The 20,892-nt window shown below is 35.6% G+C and overlaps 1 protein-coding gene across 2 annotated transcripts; it reads left to right on the plus strand.

Moving 5' to 3' along the window:
• Positions 1–6,290: 6,290 nt before the first annotated feature.
• LOC145772425 (desmin-like) lies at positions 6,291–20,892 on the plus strand. 2 transcript variants are annotated; one of them, XM_082584306.1, is made up of 14 exons: positions 6,291–6,402; positions 7,951–8,109; positions 8,466–8,718; positions 9,037–9,143; positions 10,075–10,170; positions 10,714–10,870; positions 11,483–11,641; positions 12,076–12,201; positions 13,942–14,031; positions 15,036–15,166; positions 16,297–16,320; positions 16,458–16,528; positions 17,907–18,007; positions 18,791–20,892. In XM_082584306.1, the coding sequence occupies exons 2-14, from the start codon at positions 7,973–7,975 to the stop codon at positions 18,854–18,856; spliced, it is 1,518 nt and encodes a 505-aa protein (XP_082440432.1). In that variant the 5' UTR covers positions 6,291–6,402; positions 7,951–7,972; the 3' UTR covers positions 18,857–20,892. The 2 variants fall into 2 exon arrangements, with proteins under 2 accessions (XP_082440432.1, XP_082440440.1); XM_082584314.1 differs by lacking the exon at positions 16,297–16,320.

A 20,892-nucleotide genomic window follows, 5' to 3' on the forward strand; every position in this document is an offset into this window, starting at 1 on the left:
ATTAAGCATTAAAATGCGTAAACTGAACACTCAAGAATACATTTCATAAAAAATTACTGAAAAAAAATTGTTTTCAATGGCGCTGGCAAGGCGCAAAGTCCAGTGTTTCATTTATTTTTTATTTTTTGCAAAATGACCAAGAAGTGGAAAACTGCTCGAGAATTACGTCACAAGCGACTCCAGCAGCATTATCAAAAGTGTTTTCCCGCGTTGTGTTGGAAAGTTCAAACGTGTTGCGTTTCAAGAATTTTCACATTGATTCAAGGCCTGGAAACGTTGAATCCATGTAAAAAATGCTGATTACTCCACGCCTTCTGAATTGCCTAACTGAAATTGTTTGACATGCCTTTGTGAAGTTTGCCTTCAAAAACTTGTTTTTTTACATTTTCATTTTACATTGACTGAAGGCCTGAATACGTTGAATCTATGTAAAAGAAGCTGATTTACTGTTTGAAGAACAAGATCTGCCATTTGAAACTCACGCAGTAAAAACTCTTGCCCGATCAACTAATTGCTAGTCGCTTGTGACGTAGACTGTATGATCGCACGCTTCGCTGCTCAAGCCCATTCCGGTTTTGAAACCTCTGACAAAAGCACGCGCGCAATGGTGGTCAGATCGCAATGGGGCAAAATTTTATTGAAAATCGTTTTATGGTAGCATGTTAAACACAAAGAACGTGGAAAGTCGCCAAGTCAGGTTTTTCCTTTAGTATGACTTTAAGTTCTTTCACGTTTACAGAGGTATCTTTAATTTGTATTATAACTGTCCTTGGAGAAACTGATGGTTGAAAATAACATATTTTTCTTTGGAATAATGACTCTGCAACTGCCATCATGCCATCAAGCACTTCTTTATAAATTCTCTTTCTTTACATGTTTCTACTGTCGGCAGATTTGACACTGCGTAACTCGGTAGGCACTTTGACATAGGACAGTTTTTCTTGCGAATCAGCTGATTTCAGTCATGCGACTCAGCACGTGATATTCTGACTGATCTACTCGAAAGATTTTTAATACAAAGAAAATAAAGTGAATGTATTGCCACAAGCAGCGTGGCCTAATGGGTTAAGTTTAGGGCACGGGAATAGTCATTTCGATTGCGGGGGTTCGATTCCACCCTCTGCTAATGTTCTTTTTTCTTCTGCAACTGAACTGAGTGCAGGAAGGATCTTAATGACTGTAATCAATTGAGTTTATAAGGAAAATTGTCCTACCTTTCTTAACCAATGCGCCGCGGCGCAATGGTGGTAGCTGGTTCGCACGGAAAACTGTACGGAAAACACTGCTTAGCTCAGTTGGAAACTGGTGCTACTCTGGATCTAACCAGCAATAAATCTTGAGTCTGTCTGTTCAACACAACATTCGACCACAACATTAAATACGGTACACAATCTTTACAATTAAACAACACTATAAAATTGAGTATAAAACTGAAAAGTCAGCGAACAGAACTAATTGACATCATTTTTCCCAGGGGGCCAACATTTTTGCAGGGAGGCTTCGCACCCCTGTTCCCCCTAGTTACGGGCCTGTAGGCCTACATGACTTGTTGGTCAAAGAACGCAATAGATCTATCACATTTGATTTGTTTGCTAAAACTGAGCACTTTAAAGTTAGCATGTCCGTTTTGTCTTTTGACTTAGCCTATAGGAACCGAAGTTTTGGAGTAGGCCCACTAGCGTACGCAGGGGGCCCATTGGGCCATGCACCCCCCCCCCCCCCTTAAAAATGTTTTAGTAGTTAATGACGTAGATTAAAGCATTTAATATGTTTTGGATTGCACTGTCAAAGCAATTAACAATGTTGTTCTATAGACTAAGCCAATACGAAAGACATAGCCCAATCCACCTACCCCACCCCAGGTATGCCAATGTACCATAGTGTTCTGTAAGCCTATTATAGTGAGAAAGAAATGGATAAAGTCTAAACTAAAATCATACTGGGATATCATGAAGACCTCTGGGATATCAATGGCCAGTGGTGTAGCCAGGGGGGGGGGGGTTGGGGGTGACAACCCACCTTTGGCACGCGTGTGACGTCACGATATTGAGAATGATGATTTCAGTCTCTTTATGCTAGGGAATGATGCTTTCAGTCTAAAAAAAACTTGCCTAATTTTAAACAAAACTGTATTAAAAGAGCGTATCAGTACCAAATGCCAATACCAAAGATTCAAACATCTCAGCCAGGAATTAGCAACAAGAAAACATAGAGACTTAGCTTTATTTCCGAAAAATGCTGAGGAAAACATGATCTTATCCTTTTGCTATGCCACCTGACAGCACCATTTTACAAGAATATTTATACCCACATTTTTGTTGAAAAATATGCTCTCAGAATGCACCAAATTCAAGTAATTTTTCAAAATTTTCTGGGGGAGGCTCCCCAGACCCCCCGCCGATGGGTGTCGTCTTAGGCGTAAACGCCGTCGGGCTTCGCCCGCCGGGCGTCAAAACCTCCCCCCCTTTCAAAATTCCTGGTTACGCTACTGTCAATGCCCCCCCCCTTGAGAAAATCTTGCGTACGCCACTGAGTAGGCCTACCGGTATTTCGGAGTTTCATGTTTGGACCAAAGTCGGAGTGGAGTGGGAGTCTAAAACTCTTGGCAAAAACAGGGGCCAGAGGAGAGCAGAAGTGTGATGTTTGCCAGTTGATGCTTTGAACGCACAAATATTGCAAGTGAAAACTTCAAGAGTAGGCTACCTATGGTGGAGTTACCCTCTGATGCAGCATCATTTCGCCAACAGAGTTCTACTAACGATTTAGACTAAACGTAGCCTACTCTCAGAATGAACAATTTTAAAGTAGCTTATTTCAAATTTTTTTAAGAGAGTCTGTTAGAGCCCCATAGAAGATGTCGTAGCCTTGGCTACACGCAGCCAAGCATCGCACGATCGACTCACTGACATGTGCAAATAATTAGGCCTAGGCCTACTTCTACCCTACCCTCAACTTGTCAGTAGACTACTCTCGGGCATGAAAGACCCACATTTGTTTAAAGCAGAGTTGGATCAATTACATAGGCCTAGTTTTCAGTTCAATTACAATACATTTACAATTACACCATCAAAATTTGTAATTACATTACAATTAAGCTAGACCTACTGTATATTGTTTTGAAATTTTAAAATTACAATTATAATTAGCCTACTTCCAAATGTAAACGTTTCAATTACAAAAATTAAATGTTTCACTATTTACATTTATCGATGATTTTTGAGGGTTTGATTTTATAAAAGACAAGCAGAATTGTAAGATTTGTGAGTTCCCAAATTCTCTCACAGCAAATTCTTCTAGTGTTGCCCACAATAAATTTGAAGTGTAAATGAGCTATCGGTACACGGTATATCCAGAGCCGGATTAAGGTTATGATGGACCTGGGGCTATATGGTAATCTAAGGCCTATATTTCATTCCCCTCATTGTACTAATCACAATTAAAATGAAATAACAAAAATTATACCCGAAGTACAGTATTTAATTATTAAACACAATCAAAAGACATGTTTTCTGGATTTAGACAAAGCAAAGCTGTTCATAACATCATCGGTGTCTATGTTTTCCAAAATATTGTTTTCGATGCAGAGTAGAGCTAAGGAATGCAACCTTTTCTAGCCCATGGATGAACGCAGTTGATTCTTTACTCTTTTAAGCACTGAAAATGAAAGATACATTCTTAGTACAACAGATATGTTAGAAAATGCATGCATAAACTCATTTTCATTGGTGAATTAAAACATTTAAGTTTCTTTGCTGCATTCGCTGTTAAAATGGCGTTGTTTTAGCAGTGCAGAAAAATGAATCATTCTTCAGGCAGTGATCATTCTAGATCAGGGGTGAGGAACCTTTTTAGTATTGCGGGCCACATAAAATGAGAAATAACACAGGCAGGCCACTAAAAATTTCGAAATTTTATTTACAGATAAAAAATGCAGCGAAGTAGAGAATGATTTATTTCACTTTCACAGCTAGTGGGATGGCTGAAAGTTTTTATTTTTGGTGAGTCGTGTGATGTCTGCTGACACGGAAGATGTTGCAACTCTTAACTGCATCTCCACGTTTTTATCAGTCAGTCTGGAGCGAAGCCGACTTTTTGTTAGATTCAATTTGGAAAAAAAAACTGCTAGCAACGGTAGGTGCTTCCGAACAGAGACACATATTTCAAAGCATGTTTCCGCATGACTGGAAAATTATCAGCATTTATGTAGCGTTGATAAAAGTTGAGCAGTGGAATGTTTTGGTACATCGCTTTCAACGTACAGTCACTCTGGACCTCTACTATTTCATGTTGGAAGTTACTAGGAACATCAGTTACAACCACATTGAAAAGAGAGGCAAAAATATCTAACTCCATTTCTCTACTCTTTATGTCCAAACTTCTTGCATTAAATGTCTCCATAAGATTGACACATAGCCTACATGGGCATATTTGGCTGTTGTAGAAAGCTTTTGCTCTTGCAAGGTAGGGAAATCTGCGGTGTTATTGTTTTCAAGTTGTACTTTCCACAGATGTAATTTAGCTTCAAATGATTTCACTTTTGCAAAAGAAAAAAAAGAAATTTTGACGCGGGCCACATAGAACAGTTACGCGGGCCGCATTCGGCCCGCGGGCCGCAGGTTCCCCACCCCTGTTCTAGATCATTTGGATAATAGTGAAGCAATGTTTTAGCACTCTCTTCAATTTTACAGTTAGACATAGTGTTTAATTCCGCCAGAAACGAAAATCTTATTTGAAGACGATCGTATGCTGCAATTCTGGATTTCATACACAAAATAATTTGGTCAATGATTGGCAAATATGAGTCTACTTTGAATCTGCTCGATGGATCAAGTAATGTGTCTTCAGATCTACCTTCGCTAGCCTTCGCTACCTACTTTTCTTCCCTTCTTTCTTGAACTTTCTTCAATATGATGATGACAGCCACTATACTCTCCCCTTTTCATCGAATTCTTGAAATTGGGATCTTAATGTTTGAACAAAGTCATGTAGACCCTGAAGCAAATTAGTTGTCTTATTCAAAGTAATTTTTCTATCCTGCAGCGCCCGACTAGTTTTATGAAACCGTTCCATTATGCAAGACCATAACTTTAACTCAGTCCCAGTGGTTTTCAACCTTTTTGGTGGAACGGAACCCAATGAAACATTCCAAAAGCTCGAGGAACCCCTGTTCAATAATTTAATTGCCTTATGCAAAAAACATCATTTGATTAATAACAGTTTAGTCGTTTGTACACCCACCGGTGTACAAACGATTAAACTGTCTGAAAGAACTCCTTGAAGCAAAGAAAACATGTTGACGAAACTTGGCGGGAAAGCAGAAAATTAAAGGTAATCGCACCACAAGAAGACAACGAAAATTCGGGATCGCAGCGAACGTGTTAAAGTGTAGCAAATTATTAATAGTGGCAAACCTAATCAATATTTGAGTATATTTAAACAATATGCATATAATAATAAAATAGACTCTCGGATTTGAATGTAAACTTGCGGAACCCCTAGACTTACTGGCGGAACCTTAGGGTTCCGCGGAACCCTGGTTGAAAACCACTGCTTTAACTCATATAAAATAACGCTAGATCTCGTGCCTCCTTGGAAATTAGCTGACGCCCCCCTGGTTAAGAACCACTGGTTCACACAGTTAGCATTCGTTCTATGATTTTCGTCCTTTATTCTTCCGATCCTGATAATAAGCATGGCAGTTGCTCTTAGTAAGTTGTTATCGGTGGCCTTATTTTTTGGTGGGCCTAGGGCTGCAGCCCCGTCAGCCCCCGCCTTAATCCGGCCCTGGGTATATCTTGCTATAGACTGTCATAGCCTACTTTATATTAAAATTGACATTTTAGCACCCAATGCTGCTGTTTGTACAACAGCAAACATTGTTCCGAGAGCACTCTTGCATTCTGTTCGGTTATTTTCTATTTCACTGACCCCGTCAAAATTAACGTACGAGGGCTAGGCTAATGTAGTTTAAGGTCACGTAGTTAGCCTAGAAATAACATATTGCTCAAGCAGTGTATTAATGGTGTTAATGTTAGTGCTTAACGAAAGGTGTTCTGACGTCATGCATCCAATAATCATGGCACAGACGTGGTTTTTATTAAATCATCACCTTCCACGTGTTAATGCATTTCGAAACGTACCCTTGCTTCTGCTGATGACTTCATGGAATATAAATAGCGTTGCTGTCATCAAGATGTCAGTTTTCAATCGGCTTTACCCTTCATGACGTTGGATGGACGGCAAATAAAGCGGATGTTGCAATGCAGACTTGCATGAACGCTAAGAGGATAGAAAAAAAGAAGGTTATAAAGCAGAAGAGAGTGGTTGCTCACCGCCCATAAGAAACAAGTTAAGAAGTACAATATCTTCAAGTAGTTTAGTTTTTTTATTATTTTAGAACAGGTAAATTTTGCTGTAATAAACTTTGTAATGCATTTTAATATACCCGGTAGCCTAGCCTAGCGTATCTTCGTATATTTTTTGCATGAAAATTTAAATTTTGTTAACATTTGGAAAAACAGCTTCGGCATATAGCCTCCTTTTAATATACTAATAAGTAGTCAACATTATGTTTATTATAAACGGCAAATTAGGCTATATTATAAAGATTAATAACTATTATTGTATTTCAAGAAGAATATACTTTATTATTTTTGATGATAGGCCTACAAACATATTAGGCTACATCGTTTCTTGCAATTGGAAAAAAATCTATTTAGTTTTATTCAAGCAACTGTATAAGCTGAGTTGTTAATCCACTTTTATAAGTTATACGAGACTAAAATTAATAGTTTTTTTTTCTGGAGCCATTTTATCTTCGTATTGGCTAAATATGAAATAAATAGCAAGGGTTTAAAACATTATTTCTGTTTGATGTGTTTCTAAACGTTTTCTGTTTGTATTTATATAAAACTAAATGTTGATGAAAATACTTCGATCTTTTTGGTGAAAACAATTTGCACAAAACAGAAGTTACTTTTGGTTTCTTCAGTATAAATTTTCTTTAGTATTAGCCAGAGCGTATGCGTAGATCATCTTGGTACAACCGCACACTTTCACGTAACAAACACCGCTTTATTGCAGAATTAAAATCTATGATTGAGATGGTTTAACAACAGCTAATAGTGTTTTTGTTACGGAATAGCCCACTATTACCATGGCAATATTTAAACATCATCTGTAAACATTAAATATACCAACAGCTTGTTATAAAAAAAAAGCAAGTTTCTAAGAGATATTTTTTATAGTGAGCAAAGTGTTGAGTAAAAGTAGCTACAGTAGCCTATAGTCTACATGTGGTAATAGCGATGAAGTCTAATCGCCAACGCAGATAGTGGCATAAGAGCGTTGAAGAATATATGACCTTGCCATCACTGCTTTATGTACATCTCTTTCGTGGAATGTCAACTGAAATAAGATAACAGCTGGCTTCGTTAGTTCATTTTTTCAAATGCAAGTAGGCTGCAGCATACGCTGCTACAATATATTTTTGCATTTTTGTAATGTTCGGCTAACGTATTTTGGACTACACTTTGAAATAAAGAAAGTTTTTGAAATCAAATCTGCGGTTTGTGCTGTAAAAATTAGGTTTTGTGTTAAGCTATAGCCAACCACCAAAAGCCAAGAAAATAAAATGAAACAGTCTGTTGTAGCCTACATCGAAATTACATTAGCCTTTTCATCGCCGAAGATATATCCCAACAAGGCCATATTAAAAAGATAATTTATGGCAATAAATAATTCTCTGTAATGAATCCTGACTTCAAATTTATTTTAGAAGTTTTCTCCTTGTGATGACAGTCATAATGTTGAGCGAATGACTAAATTTAAACTCCAAGCTTCTAGTCATTTTACGCAATACTTTGATGCAAGTGTTGTCCATTTTTGCGCTGGTTAGAAAATACAAAAATACCGCCATCATCGTGCTCACTGTATTGCTATCATTGACAGATCTTGTACAATCGAAAACAACATGGCGTCTTCCAAACGAACTTACGAAGAGAGGACCTCAAGCTACAAACGCCAGTTTGGAGATGGACCTGCAAGATTTACATACAGTTCAAGTTCACCTGCTCGCAACACTTCCTCTTCATCTTCACGTGTCTTTAGGTGGGACTCTTTGCATTTTATTGCCTACACATACATTTGAAATATGGAATAATTTATTTTGTAATTTTCTCTAAATTGAAGTGTTACAAAAAATAAAAAAAATTTGTATTTTGCTCCATTCTGTTAGGAATACTAGTATGAATGTGTTTTTAATTTTATGTTTGTAAAAGAAACTTTCTTTTTTACAATATTTTATTTTGTATTCTTTTTTATTACGGTACGGTACAAGTTTATTTTTTACCGGTTATTGCTGATGCATCTTTTATTTTTAGTCCTATTTTATTAAAAAAAGTTTTTTTTTTAATATTCAATCACTTTATTTTATATTCTTTTTATTATGATTTTATCTTTTGCAGATACTCTGCTGGCTCCGGAGCAGCAGGAGGTGCAGGAGGAATTGGAGCGTCCAACATTGAGCCAATGAGAGCCCAAACATCTTCATCATCCCGTATTCGCTCTTCCCGCTCCGTTCCGGTTGGAAGTGGAGTCACCATGAACGACATCAATATGATGTCGGAAGCTCTGGGACCGGACTTCCAAGGAATGAGAAATAATGAAAAGGAAGAGCTAAAAATTTTGAATTCTAGATTTGCGGGATACATTCAAAAGGTAAGAGACCAAATCAATTAATTTAATTTTTACTTTTTAAAACGAAGGATGTTTTTTCAAGAACAACCCATCAGTTCTGTAGAAGTTTTTTCTAAACATATGGGATGTCTGGAGCTTTTTTGCAAGCTTATATTGACATTTCTGCGCTTTTTTCGGTCTTTAGAATTCAGAAAGAACTTTGAGCTTGTTTCAATCAACAATGTCTAATCTTATGTGGTAGTTTTTGTTCTTTAGAATGCAATATATTCTATGTGCAATACATGCAAGTTAGAATGCAATGTATGGGGTTAAGCAATTTACTTTGAAAGTTACTTGCAGGTGCGAGCCTTAGAACAAGCTAACAAGATTCTTGAGGCTCAAATAGAACAATTGAGTTCATCACAACCATCTCGTCTGGCAGACATGTATGAAGATGAACTATCAAGGTACATTCCCTATTATGATTGATTCATTGACTAAAAGAATCTTTAACCTCGAGTTGGGAAAGCTTATATTAGAGCTTAATTATGGCATTTTCTAGGGATTGTAGATCATAGGGATGCGAAACTTCATCCGCTTTTGGCTTATCCGCAACACTAGAAGGGTTACGTTTTTTCTAATTTACAAAATATTTTACTTTTTATGGAGTTATATAAGAAGAGTTAAGTTGGTTTTAAAGTAATTTAAGGTTTTTAGTTGAAAGCAAGCCTGCAGTAAAGCGTAAAAAAAATGTCAAATTGGCAATTGACCCTTCTAATGTTGAAGGAACAACGGAGTTGCGCGTCTCGTAATGTACCGTCCCTAGGCATTTTCGCATTACTAGTAGAAGCTTTGAACCACGGACGCAGGTCCGGTCACCTAGATTGACAGAGTGGAATTTCAGATTTTTTAATTGTTGTCTATAAATTATGCCACTCAGTAGGTGCCAATGAATGGAGCTGTCCTTGAAGCAGCGCCGCTTGATTTGGTAGTTTCTTCGTTGGTAAATTTTTTTTTAAAGATGATAGTTACTGGGATCTGGAAGCTCTGCTGGCACTATGTCTCAACTATTTTTTCAACGACTCTGATTGCAAGTGAAAACAATTTCGGTGTTTTCTACCACAACTAACAAGTCAACAACTGGTCTAACATAAAGAACAAACATTATTTTATTTGCTTTTCATATTACGTCTGCTCATATAACTTTTAGTTTATATAACAATTATTTGAATAGAAATCTTTTAAAAACCTCACAGAGAGCAGAGATTTATTTTTTCTTGGCATTGTGCTGTTCAGTTTTCATATAGTATTTATTATATTTATTACATAACGTTTTAATCTTGCTAAAGTTTCTTTAATAAGGTTTCAGCCTAAATTTGTGATTTTTGATTGGTCTAGATTAAGAAGAGAGGTTGACATATTGACCAATCAAAAATCGCAGCTCCAGCTTCAATTGGAAAACGCCATCACTGAAGCAGCAAAGTGGAAACAAAAGTAAGTCCGCTTCGCTTTTAAACTAGTTTTTTTTACAACAGATGCCAAATCAAGACCAATATTTCTCCTGAGAGTAAATGGCCTTTATAAAAAAAAAGAAAGTAAATTTACTCAAACTGGAAATTAAACTGAAAAAAAAATTGAATAGATTTTGATTCAGAAATTGCTCCCCTTTCAATTTTATCTTTCCAATACTACAGTACGTAGTATGAATAGTATGGTATAGTATAGACCAGTGGTTCAATAAACATGCTTTTAACTAGCTTTTCGATACTAACACCTACATGAGTGCTTTTTGTGTCACAACTCTACGTTTCTGTCAATTAATACATGTTATAATTCATTAATGAAGCCTTTTATCGTGGCCCCCCTGAGAACGCTCTGTGGCCCCCTTGGGGGTCGAGGGCCACGGTTGAGAACCCCTGGTATAGACCAAACAGTAAACTGGAGTGAGACGTTTGAAGCCTATCTGTCCAGAACACTCTTAGTAAACTTGACAACTTTTTCTTAAACGAATTTGATGTTATCTCTTATTTTGTGTAGATATGATGAAGAAGTTGCCAACACCAGAGAGTTGGAAAGCGACTTGAATGACATGCGCAAAGATTGTGATGACGCAACTCTAGTGAGACTGGATCTTGAACGAAGACTTGAAACATTGCAAGAGGAAATTGAATTTCTCAAAAATATGCACGAACAGGTAAAAAATTATTCTATTCCGAAGCAGATATTTCAGAGATCGAACGTTAGATAAATGTAATCAACTTTTTTCTAAAGCTTTACAAGTTGTGGATTATGGCGTACTTTAACTAATACAGTACAATTCGAAATTTGATATGATTTTTAATGCACTTATTTCTTAACTTAAAAAGTGTAAGTAAGTCAAACTTACTACTTAACTTAAAGAGTACATAAATTAAAAATCATAGCAAAAAATATTGTTAAAAATCATTAAATTAAATTATTATCAAATTTAAATCAAAATGAAAAGTAAGTTAAAAATCATAGCATTCAATAACTTAATCGTTTTAAACGATGGAGTTTTTATGAATAATTGTTGCATATATTTTGCATTCGAAAGGTTAAGGTTTGTGTTTTTGTTTGTTTTATCATGGCTACTTAAAGATACGGCCTGATTTGTCACATTTTGCAGAAATTTCCAGGTTTTGATAACTTTGGGCGAATGTTTAAATAAATGTTTTTACATTAGGCTTTCTAGTACATACACAACATTAAGGGGTTTTCTCGTAGGCTACCATTTAATTTAGACCTACATGTATTTTTTACTTTGTTGTACGAAAACTTTTTCCAGGAAGTGCAAGAATTGCAAGAACGAATTCGAAACACAGATGTTAAGATCGAAGCGGCTCCAGGTCCGGATCTGGAGGAGCTCGTAGAGGACATGAGGATGCAGTATGAAAAACTTGCTGCAAAGAATAGAATGGATGCAGAACAATGGTGCACCGAAAAAGTAAGTAAAACAATAATAACAACAGTAAAAGTAATATTTTAATCAATAATAATAGCAATAAAAGCAATAATAAAATTTATAATAACTATTATGTCTATGTCATAGCACCCATCGTAGATGAAATGTCTTATCATTTACCATAACGTCTTACCCAAGTGCTTTTTAAGTCTTAAATGTAATCACAAGCTATGTTAATAACACCAGTAGTTTTATTACAGCCGAAGCCTAACGAGACCAAGTGAAGTATTTTACTCAACCGATCCTAAAGTTATCAACTATTGCCTTTGCACTGTAGCTGTTATAAATTTAGTTGAAGCACGTTTTTTTCAAAAAAGGAAAAAAAAAACGGCCAAATTAAATTGATAAAAATTAAATAAAGTCTTAATTTCAATTTGAAAACGAAAATAATTTTAAATTATTTTTTTTTCTTTTAGGTTGATGCTATGCAGCTGCAATCTGCTAAGAATGATGACTCCCTGCGCCAAGTCAAGAGCGAAATAAGCGAATACAGAAAAACTGTTCAAACCCTAAACCTCGAAATAGACTCTCTTCGCGGTTCGGTGAGTGCCCGGAACATATGTCGATGTAAATGAGCAATTACCGGCTCTCTAGAGATTTTAAATCTATTTGAGGCGCTTCATCAATTTGTTGATTGATATAATGAAGACTGTAGTTGCTTGGTCGCATAGCTCAGATAGCTCAGTTGGTTAGCGCGTCACTTCTGGAACGAAGAAACTTTAAGATCAAGCAGCGCTGGTTCGACTCTTGGGGTGTGCGCTTGAGCAACGCACGTTAAGGATTGCTATCCATTCAGCGGCATCTAATGAATGGAATAATTCCCTGGCAACAAGACTTCAACAATCGGAAACTTCACTCTGTCAATCTCGGTGACCGGGCCTGCGTCAGTGATTCAAAGCCTCTACAAGTATGCGAAACTGCCAGGAATAAGCTCTGCAAGAAGCTTTCCCAGTCCGAAGATAAAGATTCAATCAATCAATCAATCTTTAAGTGAATCCAAGTTTGCAGAACGTTTTCGTCAGAAAATATAAAATATTCAAACCCTGCTCATTACAAATCCAACAAGAAATAGTTCGAATGATATAAAGGCGTTTTTTATGATGAAATATTTTTGTTTCTTGTTTTGTATTCTTTGCTACAAAATAAATTCATACTTTTGATAAAAATAACTTCATTAAAAATTGCCTCACTTATCAACGTTTGCTGGACTATCAATTCATAGCAAACCAACAAAAGTGTTTTGCCACAGAAATTATTTTTAGAGCTATAAATTTGAAACTGTCAAGCTGGGATACCACACCAACTGTCAAAAATTGCGCGTTCTGATAGTACTTTCAGCCTAAATCAGCAGTAAAACTTAGTAAAAGTAAAAGCAGTAAAACAGTAAAACTCTGTGAAATGATGTGAAACTGTGGAACATAACCGAGAGTGAAATGTTTATTAAAATATTTCGGAGGAGGGCAATTTTCCTCCTCATGTTTACGCCCCTGGCTGGTGCCAATACACAATCAGTTTTTTCAGTGATGCTGTGAGTTTCAGCTGTTATATTACCTGATTTCTGGGTTAATTTTTTTGTGATGTTCCTGCGCTTTTATCTTGTTCTAAAATGATTTGACAAAAGAATAATGCTGAACTAATGCTTGATTTTGAGAAGAGATCCTAAAACTTCTAAAAGATAGATTAAGCTACTAATCTTTTTGTACAAATTACAGCGACTGTTATTAATATTACTTAACTTGGAGTGAAATAAGAATACTAAAAAGTAAGAGGGGGCCAAGACCTTTCAGTGGGGGGAAAAACTTTTTCTCCAAGAGGCCGTGAAATGTAATCGTAATTTGCACCCAAATTGTTGGTAATTATTACAATTACACAGCAATCAAAAGTCTCAAGTACAGTTATAATTGCAATTACATGAAAATTTGTAAGAAATTACATTCAATTACAATACAATTATAGTCTACAATTGTAATTGAGCCAACTCTGAACTACCAAATGCCATTTTGAGAGGTTATTTATTTGTGTTTTGTATCAATTTAACAAAGGTAGTTAATAAACCTCAACATTATTCCACTACTTATAGCTTAGATGTAAGTTTTGCCAGTCACAGAGCGATTAAAGAAAAAGCAGAGAATTGATAAAATTAAATTTGCAAAGACTTAAACTTATAAATTCAACCGGATGCTCATTTTTGATTATTATTTATCATACCATGACGCTGTTTATTTAAAGGTCGCTGATAAATTTTCATGAAGAGTTTTGTGATTTACCTTTATCTCAAACAGAACGATTCTCTGCAAAGAACCCTCGCCGAAATGGAGCAGCGCTACAACCGAGATAGCAAGGACTACCAAGATACAATCGACAACTTGCAGGTAGCCTGTATACGAAGCTATTCACCTTTAAAAAGGAGTTGATTAAAAAAGCAATCAGTTTCTTATTAACAATAAACAACAAGATTTATGTCTTTGTAAGTGTGCTTAGTTAGTTGCTAAAATCGGCCTGATGGCTTAGAGTGCATGGTGTGTCTGTCTCTGAATCTGTAGGCATGGGTTTGATTCTCTGTCCGGTTATATACCAAAGACTTTTTGAAAAGTGGTACTAAATCACATTCTTGCTTGGCACAGTAACGGAATGGATTCGGGTAATAATGTACTCAGTTGCACCTCTATACGGCTTCATTGACACTGCCGGCTGTGAAAAGCGCTGAAGAGCAACGCATTCTGTGATGGATACAGCGCTATACAAAAACATAGGCCTAGGCTACTCATTATAGTAATTAGGTTAAATTGTTATTGATATATGATTTGAAATTTCCTTTCAAGTAAATTCAAATCATGACAAGACAGTTTGTAACCTTTCTTCACAAGCGTAACAAAAAGGATCAGATTGATGCATTTGATTTGTCTTTCTTTTGTGTCGGACACTATAGCTTCGCTAGGTTATTTCACAATTAGTTGCTTTAGCCTGTAGCCTACACTTGTAGCTAGTTATCAAAATAAAGTATGCTATAGTTTTCTTGGAATTTTTTATTGTTCTACAAGTAGGCTATAAATAAAAACAGGTATAAATGAAGAAATAAAAATAAAAATTAACTTGTTTTAATGGTTTCTCTGGGCTTTTTCTCAAACAACAACTGAGTTTATATTTTGACTTCGTTTTTCAATCAGAAGCAAAACCTTGGAGAGCCCAACCGACTAATAGGCTAGCCTACTATTGCTTTGTTTCTATAGCCTACTAGTTTCATTACCAGTATACTAGTTTCAATAGGCCTACTAGTTTCATTACTATTATACTAGTTTCAATAGGCCTACTAGTTTTATTACTATTATACTAGTTTCAATAGGCCTACTAGTTTCAAGCTCGTGCTACGTAACAGGGCGAGTGCGACGACCTGAAGGGGCAAATGGCACAACACTTACGTCAGTATCAAGAACTCATGGACGTCAAGATGGCGCTTGACATCGAGATCGCCACCTACCGGAAGTTACTGGAAGGAGAAGAATCAAGGTATTTTGAAGATTGAACATACAGTCATTCCACGTCACAAACCGAAAAAAAAACGATTCTCGAAACACTTTTGCTGGCAATTCTAACCAGAAGGACCACTTGACTTATAAAGTTTGTCGCGCTTACATTGCCTGCTGTTGCAAGTCCATGTCCAACACCAATTTTCTTTGAATATTATCTTCAATGAAGCCTAGGCTACTTGCCTGGAGATTGACTTCTGTTTGTTTCTTTCTTTCTACTTTGTCGAAGCAATTATTTTCTTCACATTTTTTATACATTACGTCACAGCACTGTTTTGTTCTAGTTAAAAATTTGTTTGCAAAAATAGGATTTTCATGAATGGAATCACTGCTTGTCAAACACATTCTCTATTTTTGCTTGAAAAAAAAAACGAAAATCATTTCCCAGTGAATACTCACCAAACGCAACTGAACAGTCGTAACAATTAACGTTCCCACTCCCTGTGACAAACAATTAGAATGAACTACAGACTGGTTATTCAAAGTTTTGAGCGTCGTTGTTTAATGTTTAGCTCAGGGATATCTAGAGAAGGGGATATGAAGGCTCACAGCGATAGCCTTATTCTCATGACACTACCAGGGCGGTAGTTTGTAGCGCATGAAACATAAGGTTCTTTTCAAAATTGCAGAAAATTTTGTAGTGCAACTGGTACAGTCAGCTATCAAAGACAGTTAGTAAACGTTACATAGAGCATATTTAAAGAATACTTGTTTACAAAGACGGTTGAAAAGTTACCAGTAAGCTGTTTTTTTAACAAAGCCTTTGCAGTACGCTAGATGTAAAGCAAGTTTATGGGTGGTTAAATTAACAAGCAACCATGAGCAATTGAGCATGCTGTAAAGATCCAGGCCTGATGCTAATAGCGCAATGCAAGTTATCATAACAAGATTTATTAAACTACTATCGGTGGCAATTGTCATTTTACGATAAACACAGATTATTTACGATAAACAAAAGCCCTTCTATTGTCAGACGTAATAAAAGCCTTCGTATCCCCTTCTTTAGATATCCCTGGTTTAGCTTAGGCCAACTTTCATTGGAATGAATCAACGTTTCATTTAGGCTACTGTTTGATAACTGCAATCAAACGGTTTTGTTTTTTTCCACAGAGTTGAGAAGTATGGTGGTGATTTGTGAGTTTTTTGTTTGTTTTGATAAACCACTTCTTGAAACTGCATGGTATGAAATCTTGTGAGCACGGTTCATAATTCATATAGTTAACAATATTTCAATTTATATTCAATAGCTAAAATATACCCTTTTGTTTTAGAATCAGTGACAAAATCAGTGCTACACAAAGCAGCGGACTCAACACAGGCTACAGAACGGTTTCTTCAAGTAGTAAGTAGGCTACTCAATCAATTTACAATTAGGGCGCCGCTTTGGTATGTTTAGACACAACAATCTACTGGCTGAAAATCCTGAATTAATAGTTGAAATGTAGTAGGCTACTGTAATAAAAATGGAAAATAAAAACATAGCTTCCTCATATGTTAACCAGGCCTACTCAAAACAATCAATAACTATTATAATTTATTGTTTCTTATAATTAATTGTTTCTTATGGAAGCCAAAGTGATTATTCAGGAATCTAGAGGTATTAAATTTAAATGAACATTATTCAGGAAGTTTAAACTTACATTTAAAAGTGCAGAAAATTCGTAGCCACTGCTTTTTAGTAGGCCTACTTTGCGCGATATTAAAAATTTCGACTGTAGAAAACAATGCATAAAATACTTGAAAACCGTACTTTACGCTAAAAAATCCAGCTATCAAATATCCATTTCGGTCAGAAAGCTCTTCGGCGAACTTCTATGAACTATAGAGAAATAAAACATAGTAACTTTAGCGGGTTTAGCATACTTTATTTCACACAAAATATAACATAATTAAATAAAATAAACTCAAACGTTTTCGACACGTACGTGTGTCCTCATCAGGAATTAAATCTGCAATACATAAAATGAAAAATCGTAAGATAAATTTGACTATGCACTGTAACTATAACGACACTCTGGACTGAAAGCACAAACTGAACAAATGATACGAGAATGATTGCGAGTAAATTATGCGGTGGGAAACAGATCACGAGAGGTGTAGACTACAGGCATTGGACAAAACAATTAGAACACACACAAAAGGAACGATGAGCCACAGGCGAATAACTGCCGGTTGAGAGATGGATTGTTACGTTTGATTCTTAAGGCTTCCATGATCTTAGTCTGAAAATCAGACCTGCCTCGAGAGATGATTTTAAGTTGGTCGATCGAGACATTGTCAGTGCACGTTTCACAAGAGGCGATGTGCTCTTTAATTGCACTTTTAGTTGTTAGGTTCTATGAACTGACGTCAAAAACACAAATGCAAAAGTTAATTCGTCATTATGTCTGCATCAGGTCTCAAGAGATCGATGACGTAAAACAGTTAAATCATGTATACTGTACATAGACTAATGTGCTTTTTTAAGAATGTTGGCTAACTTATAATGAAGCACAATTTTGGCAAAGAGTTCACTTGTTGAAGAATAAGCAAGTAAACCCAAGCAAGTGTTATAATCTGTAGTGTCGTTACTTGGCTTTATCTGCTCATACTAAAACAACCACAAAAATATATTTACGTATAAATGCATTTCAGTGCAAATAGTGTCCCTTTTACTGTTACTTACGAAAAAAGATTTTAAGCACATAAGTTGCTTAACTAAATGTTTGTTTTATCGTTAGGCTATTCGTCCGGATATCCGAGGACTACCAGCAACGAGGATGTTGAGACTGTGACTACCAAGAAGGTTGTTGTCAAAACGATTGAGACTAAAGACGGAAAGGTAAGATGCTTACACGTAGCTGAGTGAATGGATGACTGCAGAAGAAAGCAAGTTTTTGCACTGACAGGGTCAAAACTTAAGCAAATGCCTTTTATCTTACCAGTAAGAACAGTTTCAAAACAATGCAATTTCTTGAAACGCATGCCACACGAAAAAAAATACTTTCGCTTGGCGGAGAGTCTGCTATCACAACCTGATGTGTAATCACTCACATGTGTTTCTATTTAAAGGCATGGCTAGACTAGTTAGAACAGCCGTCGTCATTACTCTGTCAATGACTATGCTATGTTCGAATGCAACAGCTGTTTGTCATCTTACCGGTGGTAAAATCATCTGTTTGCGGTCATGCAACGTGATGTGATGTTGGTAAATTGTCTTGAATGACCATTAAGTAGCCTAAGTGTATGAGTAGCAATAAAGTAGGCTACTTAGCTAATAAATTGGTAAGATATTTTTTGTAGTCGAGAGGTGGTTTATCTTTCATAAAACGCTAATCTTCATCTACTGGTCTCAAATACATGCTTTGGTTCCGTTGCAAATACATAAGCCTACTGTAATCGTTTTCATCTGTAAGTTTCTACTTCCAAAATGATACTGCTAGCAATTAAATACATACCATGCAAATACTGCAATGTTTTTTTTTATTATTTTGCACTTCTTGTTATTTGCCTACTGCTTCTCATACTATCAGTGAAAAAAGTCAGATCACGTTATATTAAATATAAGTAGGCTAATGAATTAAGATATAATGTATCAAGCTGAGTTTTTAATCTTCTGTTACAGGTGATCAGCCAGACGGAAGACGTACGAGAGCACTCTTCAGGCGACCATGAGGATGACGGACACTAAATCTTGTAAAATCTTTTGACTGCTGCAAATATTACAAAAAATGATCTTGCCTTTTCAAAGTGCATCAGCCTACTGTCAGTTAATAAAGTAATTCAAGTTTATGAAAAGATTGCTGGAAGCGCAAATTGCTTTGAATACTAGGCCTCAAAATTTAATTGAAACAACCCACTTGAAAAAGCATGTATCCTATAACAAGAACGACTTACCTAGTAACACCCATTGTGCTTTCACTGTAAATATAAATCTGAAAAGGTTTATGATGGTGTTTCTTGAATATTCAGTTTTCCTAATTAATTAAACAAAAATTGACAATCCGTGTATTTGTCTATTTCTTTGTCGAAGGTACGAGATTTGTATTGTTATTGTTAAAAGTTGCTGTATTTTTATGTGTATTCAACGCTAGCTTATGTTGAACAGACTCAAAAATATAGCACGTTGTTATCCGTGCTAGCATGTACTGTATTGGAACTTACACAAGCCTAATATTACTTAATTTATGGTTCTAAAATAAAAATAGTTCTTGTAAAATTACCCAGCATCGCTCAATATCAACAAAGCTGCAATTTGTATCAGGGTTGTTCAAAATGATTTTTTTTTTGGTCGAAACAAAATTCCATAGCAAGGAAGTTCATTTCATACAAAACCACATAAAATTGATACAAAGTATTTTGCTTCTGAAACAAAATAATTTGAAACAGGTACGTTTGCACTGAACACTCGTATGCGTGACTAAAACTTGGCAAATGTTTGATTCAGGCTACGCGTTTTTTTTTTTTTTTAGCAAAATTGCTCTTCGTTTGAAACGAAAGAAAACGAAGACAACGAAGCTTGTTTTGACACAAATTATTTCGAAATTTGGAAATGCATTTGAAATATTCTTGATTTGAACAGTTCCAGTTTGCATTAAGTGAAATATACTAATATAGGCTACTAAATGATACTGAACAATTGGGCGTCACCTTTCTTTGTTTATGATGGTTGGTTGGTTTTAAATCTTTATTGTTGGACTGACAAAGCCTTCATAGGTTATTCCTGATAGTTTCGCATACTTGTAGAGGCTTATCTGTGTGGTACAGTTTTTGAAACATATTACCTTACGTTTTAACCTACGCATATATTGATCTAAATATAAGTTAGTTCGAAAACAATAATTTACACTCACACATCAGCTTTGTTATTTGTACATATCGTTTACAAGAAATCGTAATGTATTATTATGCCGTTTGTAAGAAGTGTGCTATTGTAAAAATAAGCGTTGTAAAAAGTGTGTAATAAATTCTATAGTTAGTAGCTTTCAGAAATACGGCATGTGGTTAAATAAAAAAATTTAAAATAGGCTATCTATTAAAATTTATTCTTAATCTTTTTTTTTTAAATGCTCACATTAATGAGTATTGTTTTAAACATTAGAAATATAGTAATTGCAAGTTGATGATAAAGTTTGTTTGCAAGTTGAAAAGTCAATAAAAAACAAACCCGGGTTCCTATATTAAGGATGTTAATTTTCAAGAAGGTAATTTGGGCCTTTAAGTTAAAGAACTTGTGTTTATTGAAGAACTTTTGTAGCCTATATAGGCCTACTTGCTTTATTTTTTCAGATATTCAATTGAACTCACGTGTATCAACTAACTTTGCAAGGGTTGGGTAATCTCAAGACGTTTTGTAACTGCCAACATATTTTAGTAACATGCGATATTTTTATCAGTGGAAAACAACATGAGGAGGTTAAGAACCACTGGACTAAGCAATACCACAATGGGTGTTACTTAATGCAACGTGTTTAATTGAACATAATCCTGTTGTGCAGCTTTTACTACTTTAAGATGTAATTTAGTAAAGTTGATCTTTTTGCTGTATAAATGTTTTGGTGGAAAAAGATGTAAAAATATTGTGCATCGACAGTTACTTGGTATATAATAACTGATAATAGAAATTTAACCTAACGGACATATAAGTATTTGCAAAATATATAGATTTTGAATGAATTAAATCAAATATATCAAATAATTAATTCAAATATTTGAGAATAGATCTTG

Source organism: Aplidium turbinatum, chromosome 1, assembly GCF_918807975.1.
Source record: "Aplidium turbinatum chromosome 1, kaAplTurb1.1, whole genome shotgun sequence".
NCBI lineage: Eukaryota > Metazoa > Chordata > Ascidiacea > Aplousobranchia > Polyclinidae > Aplidium > Aplidium turbinatum.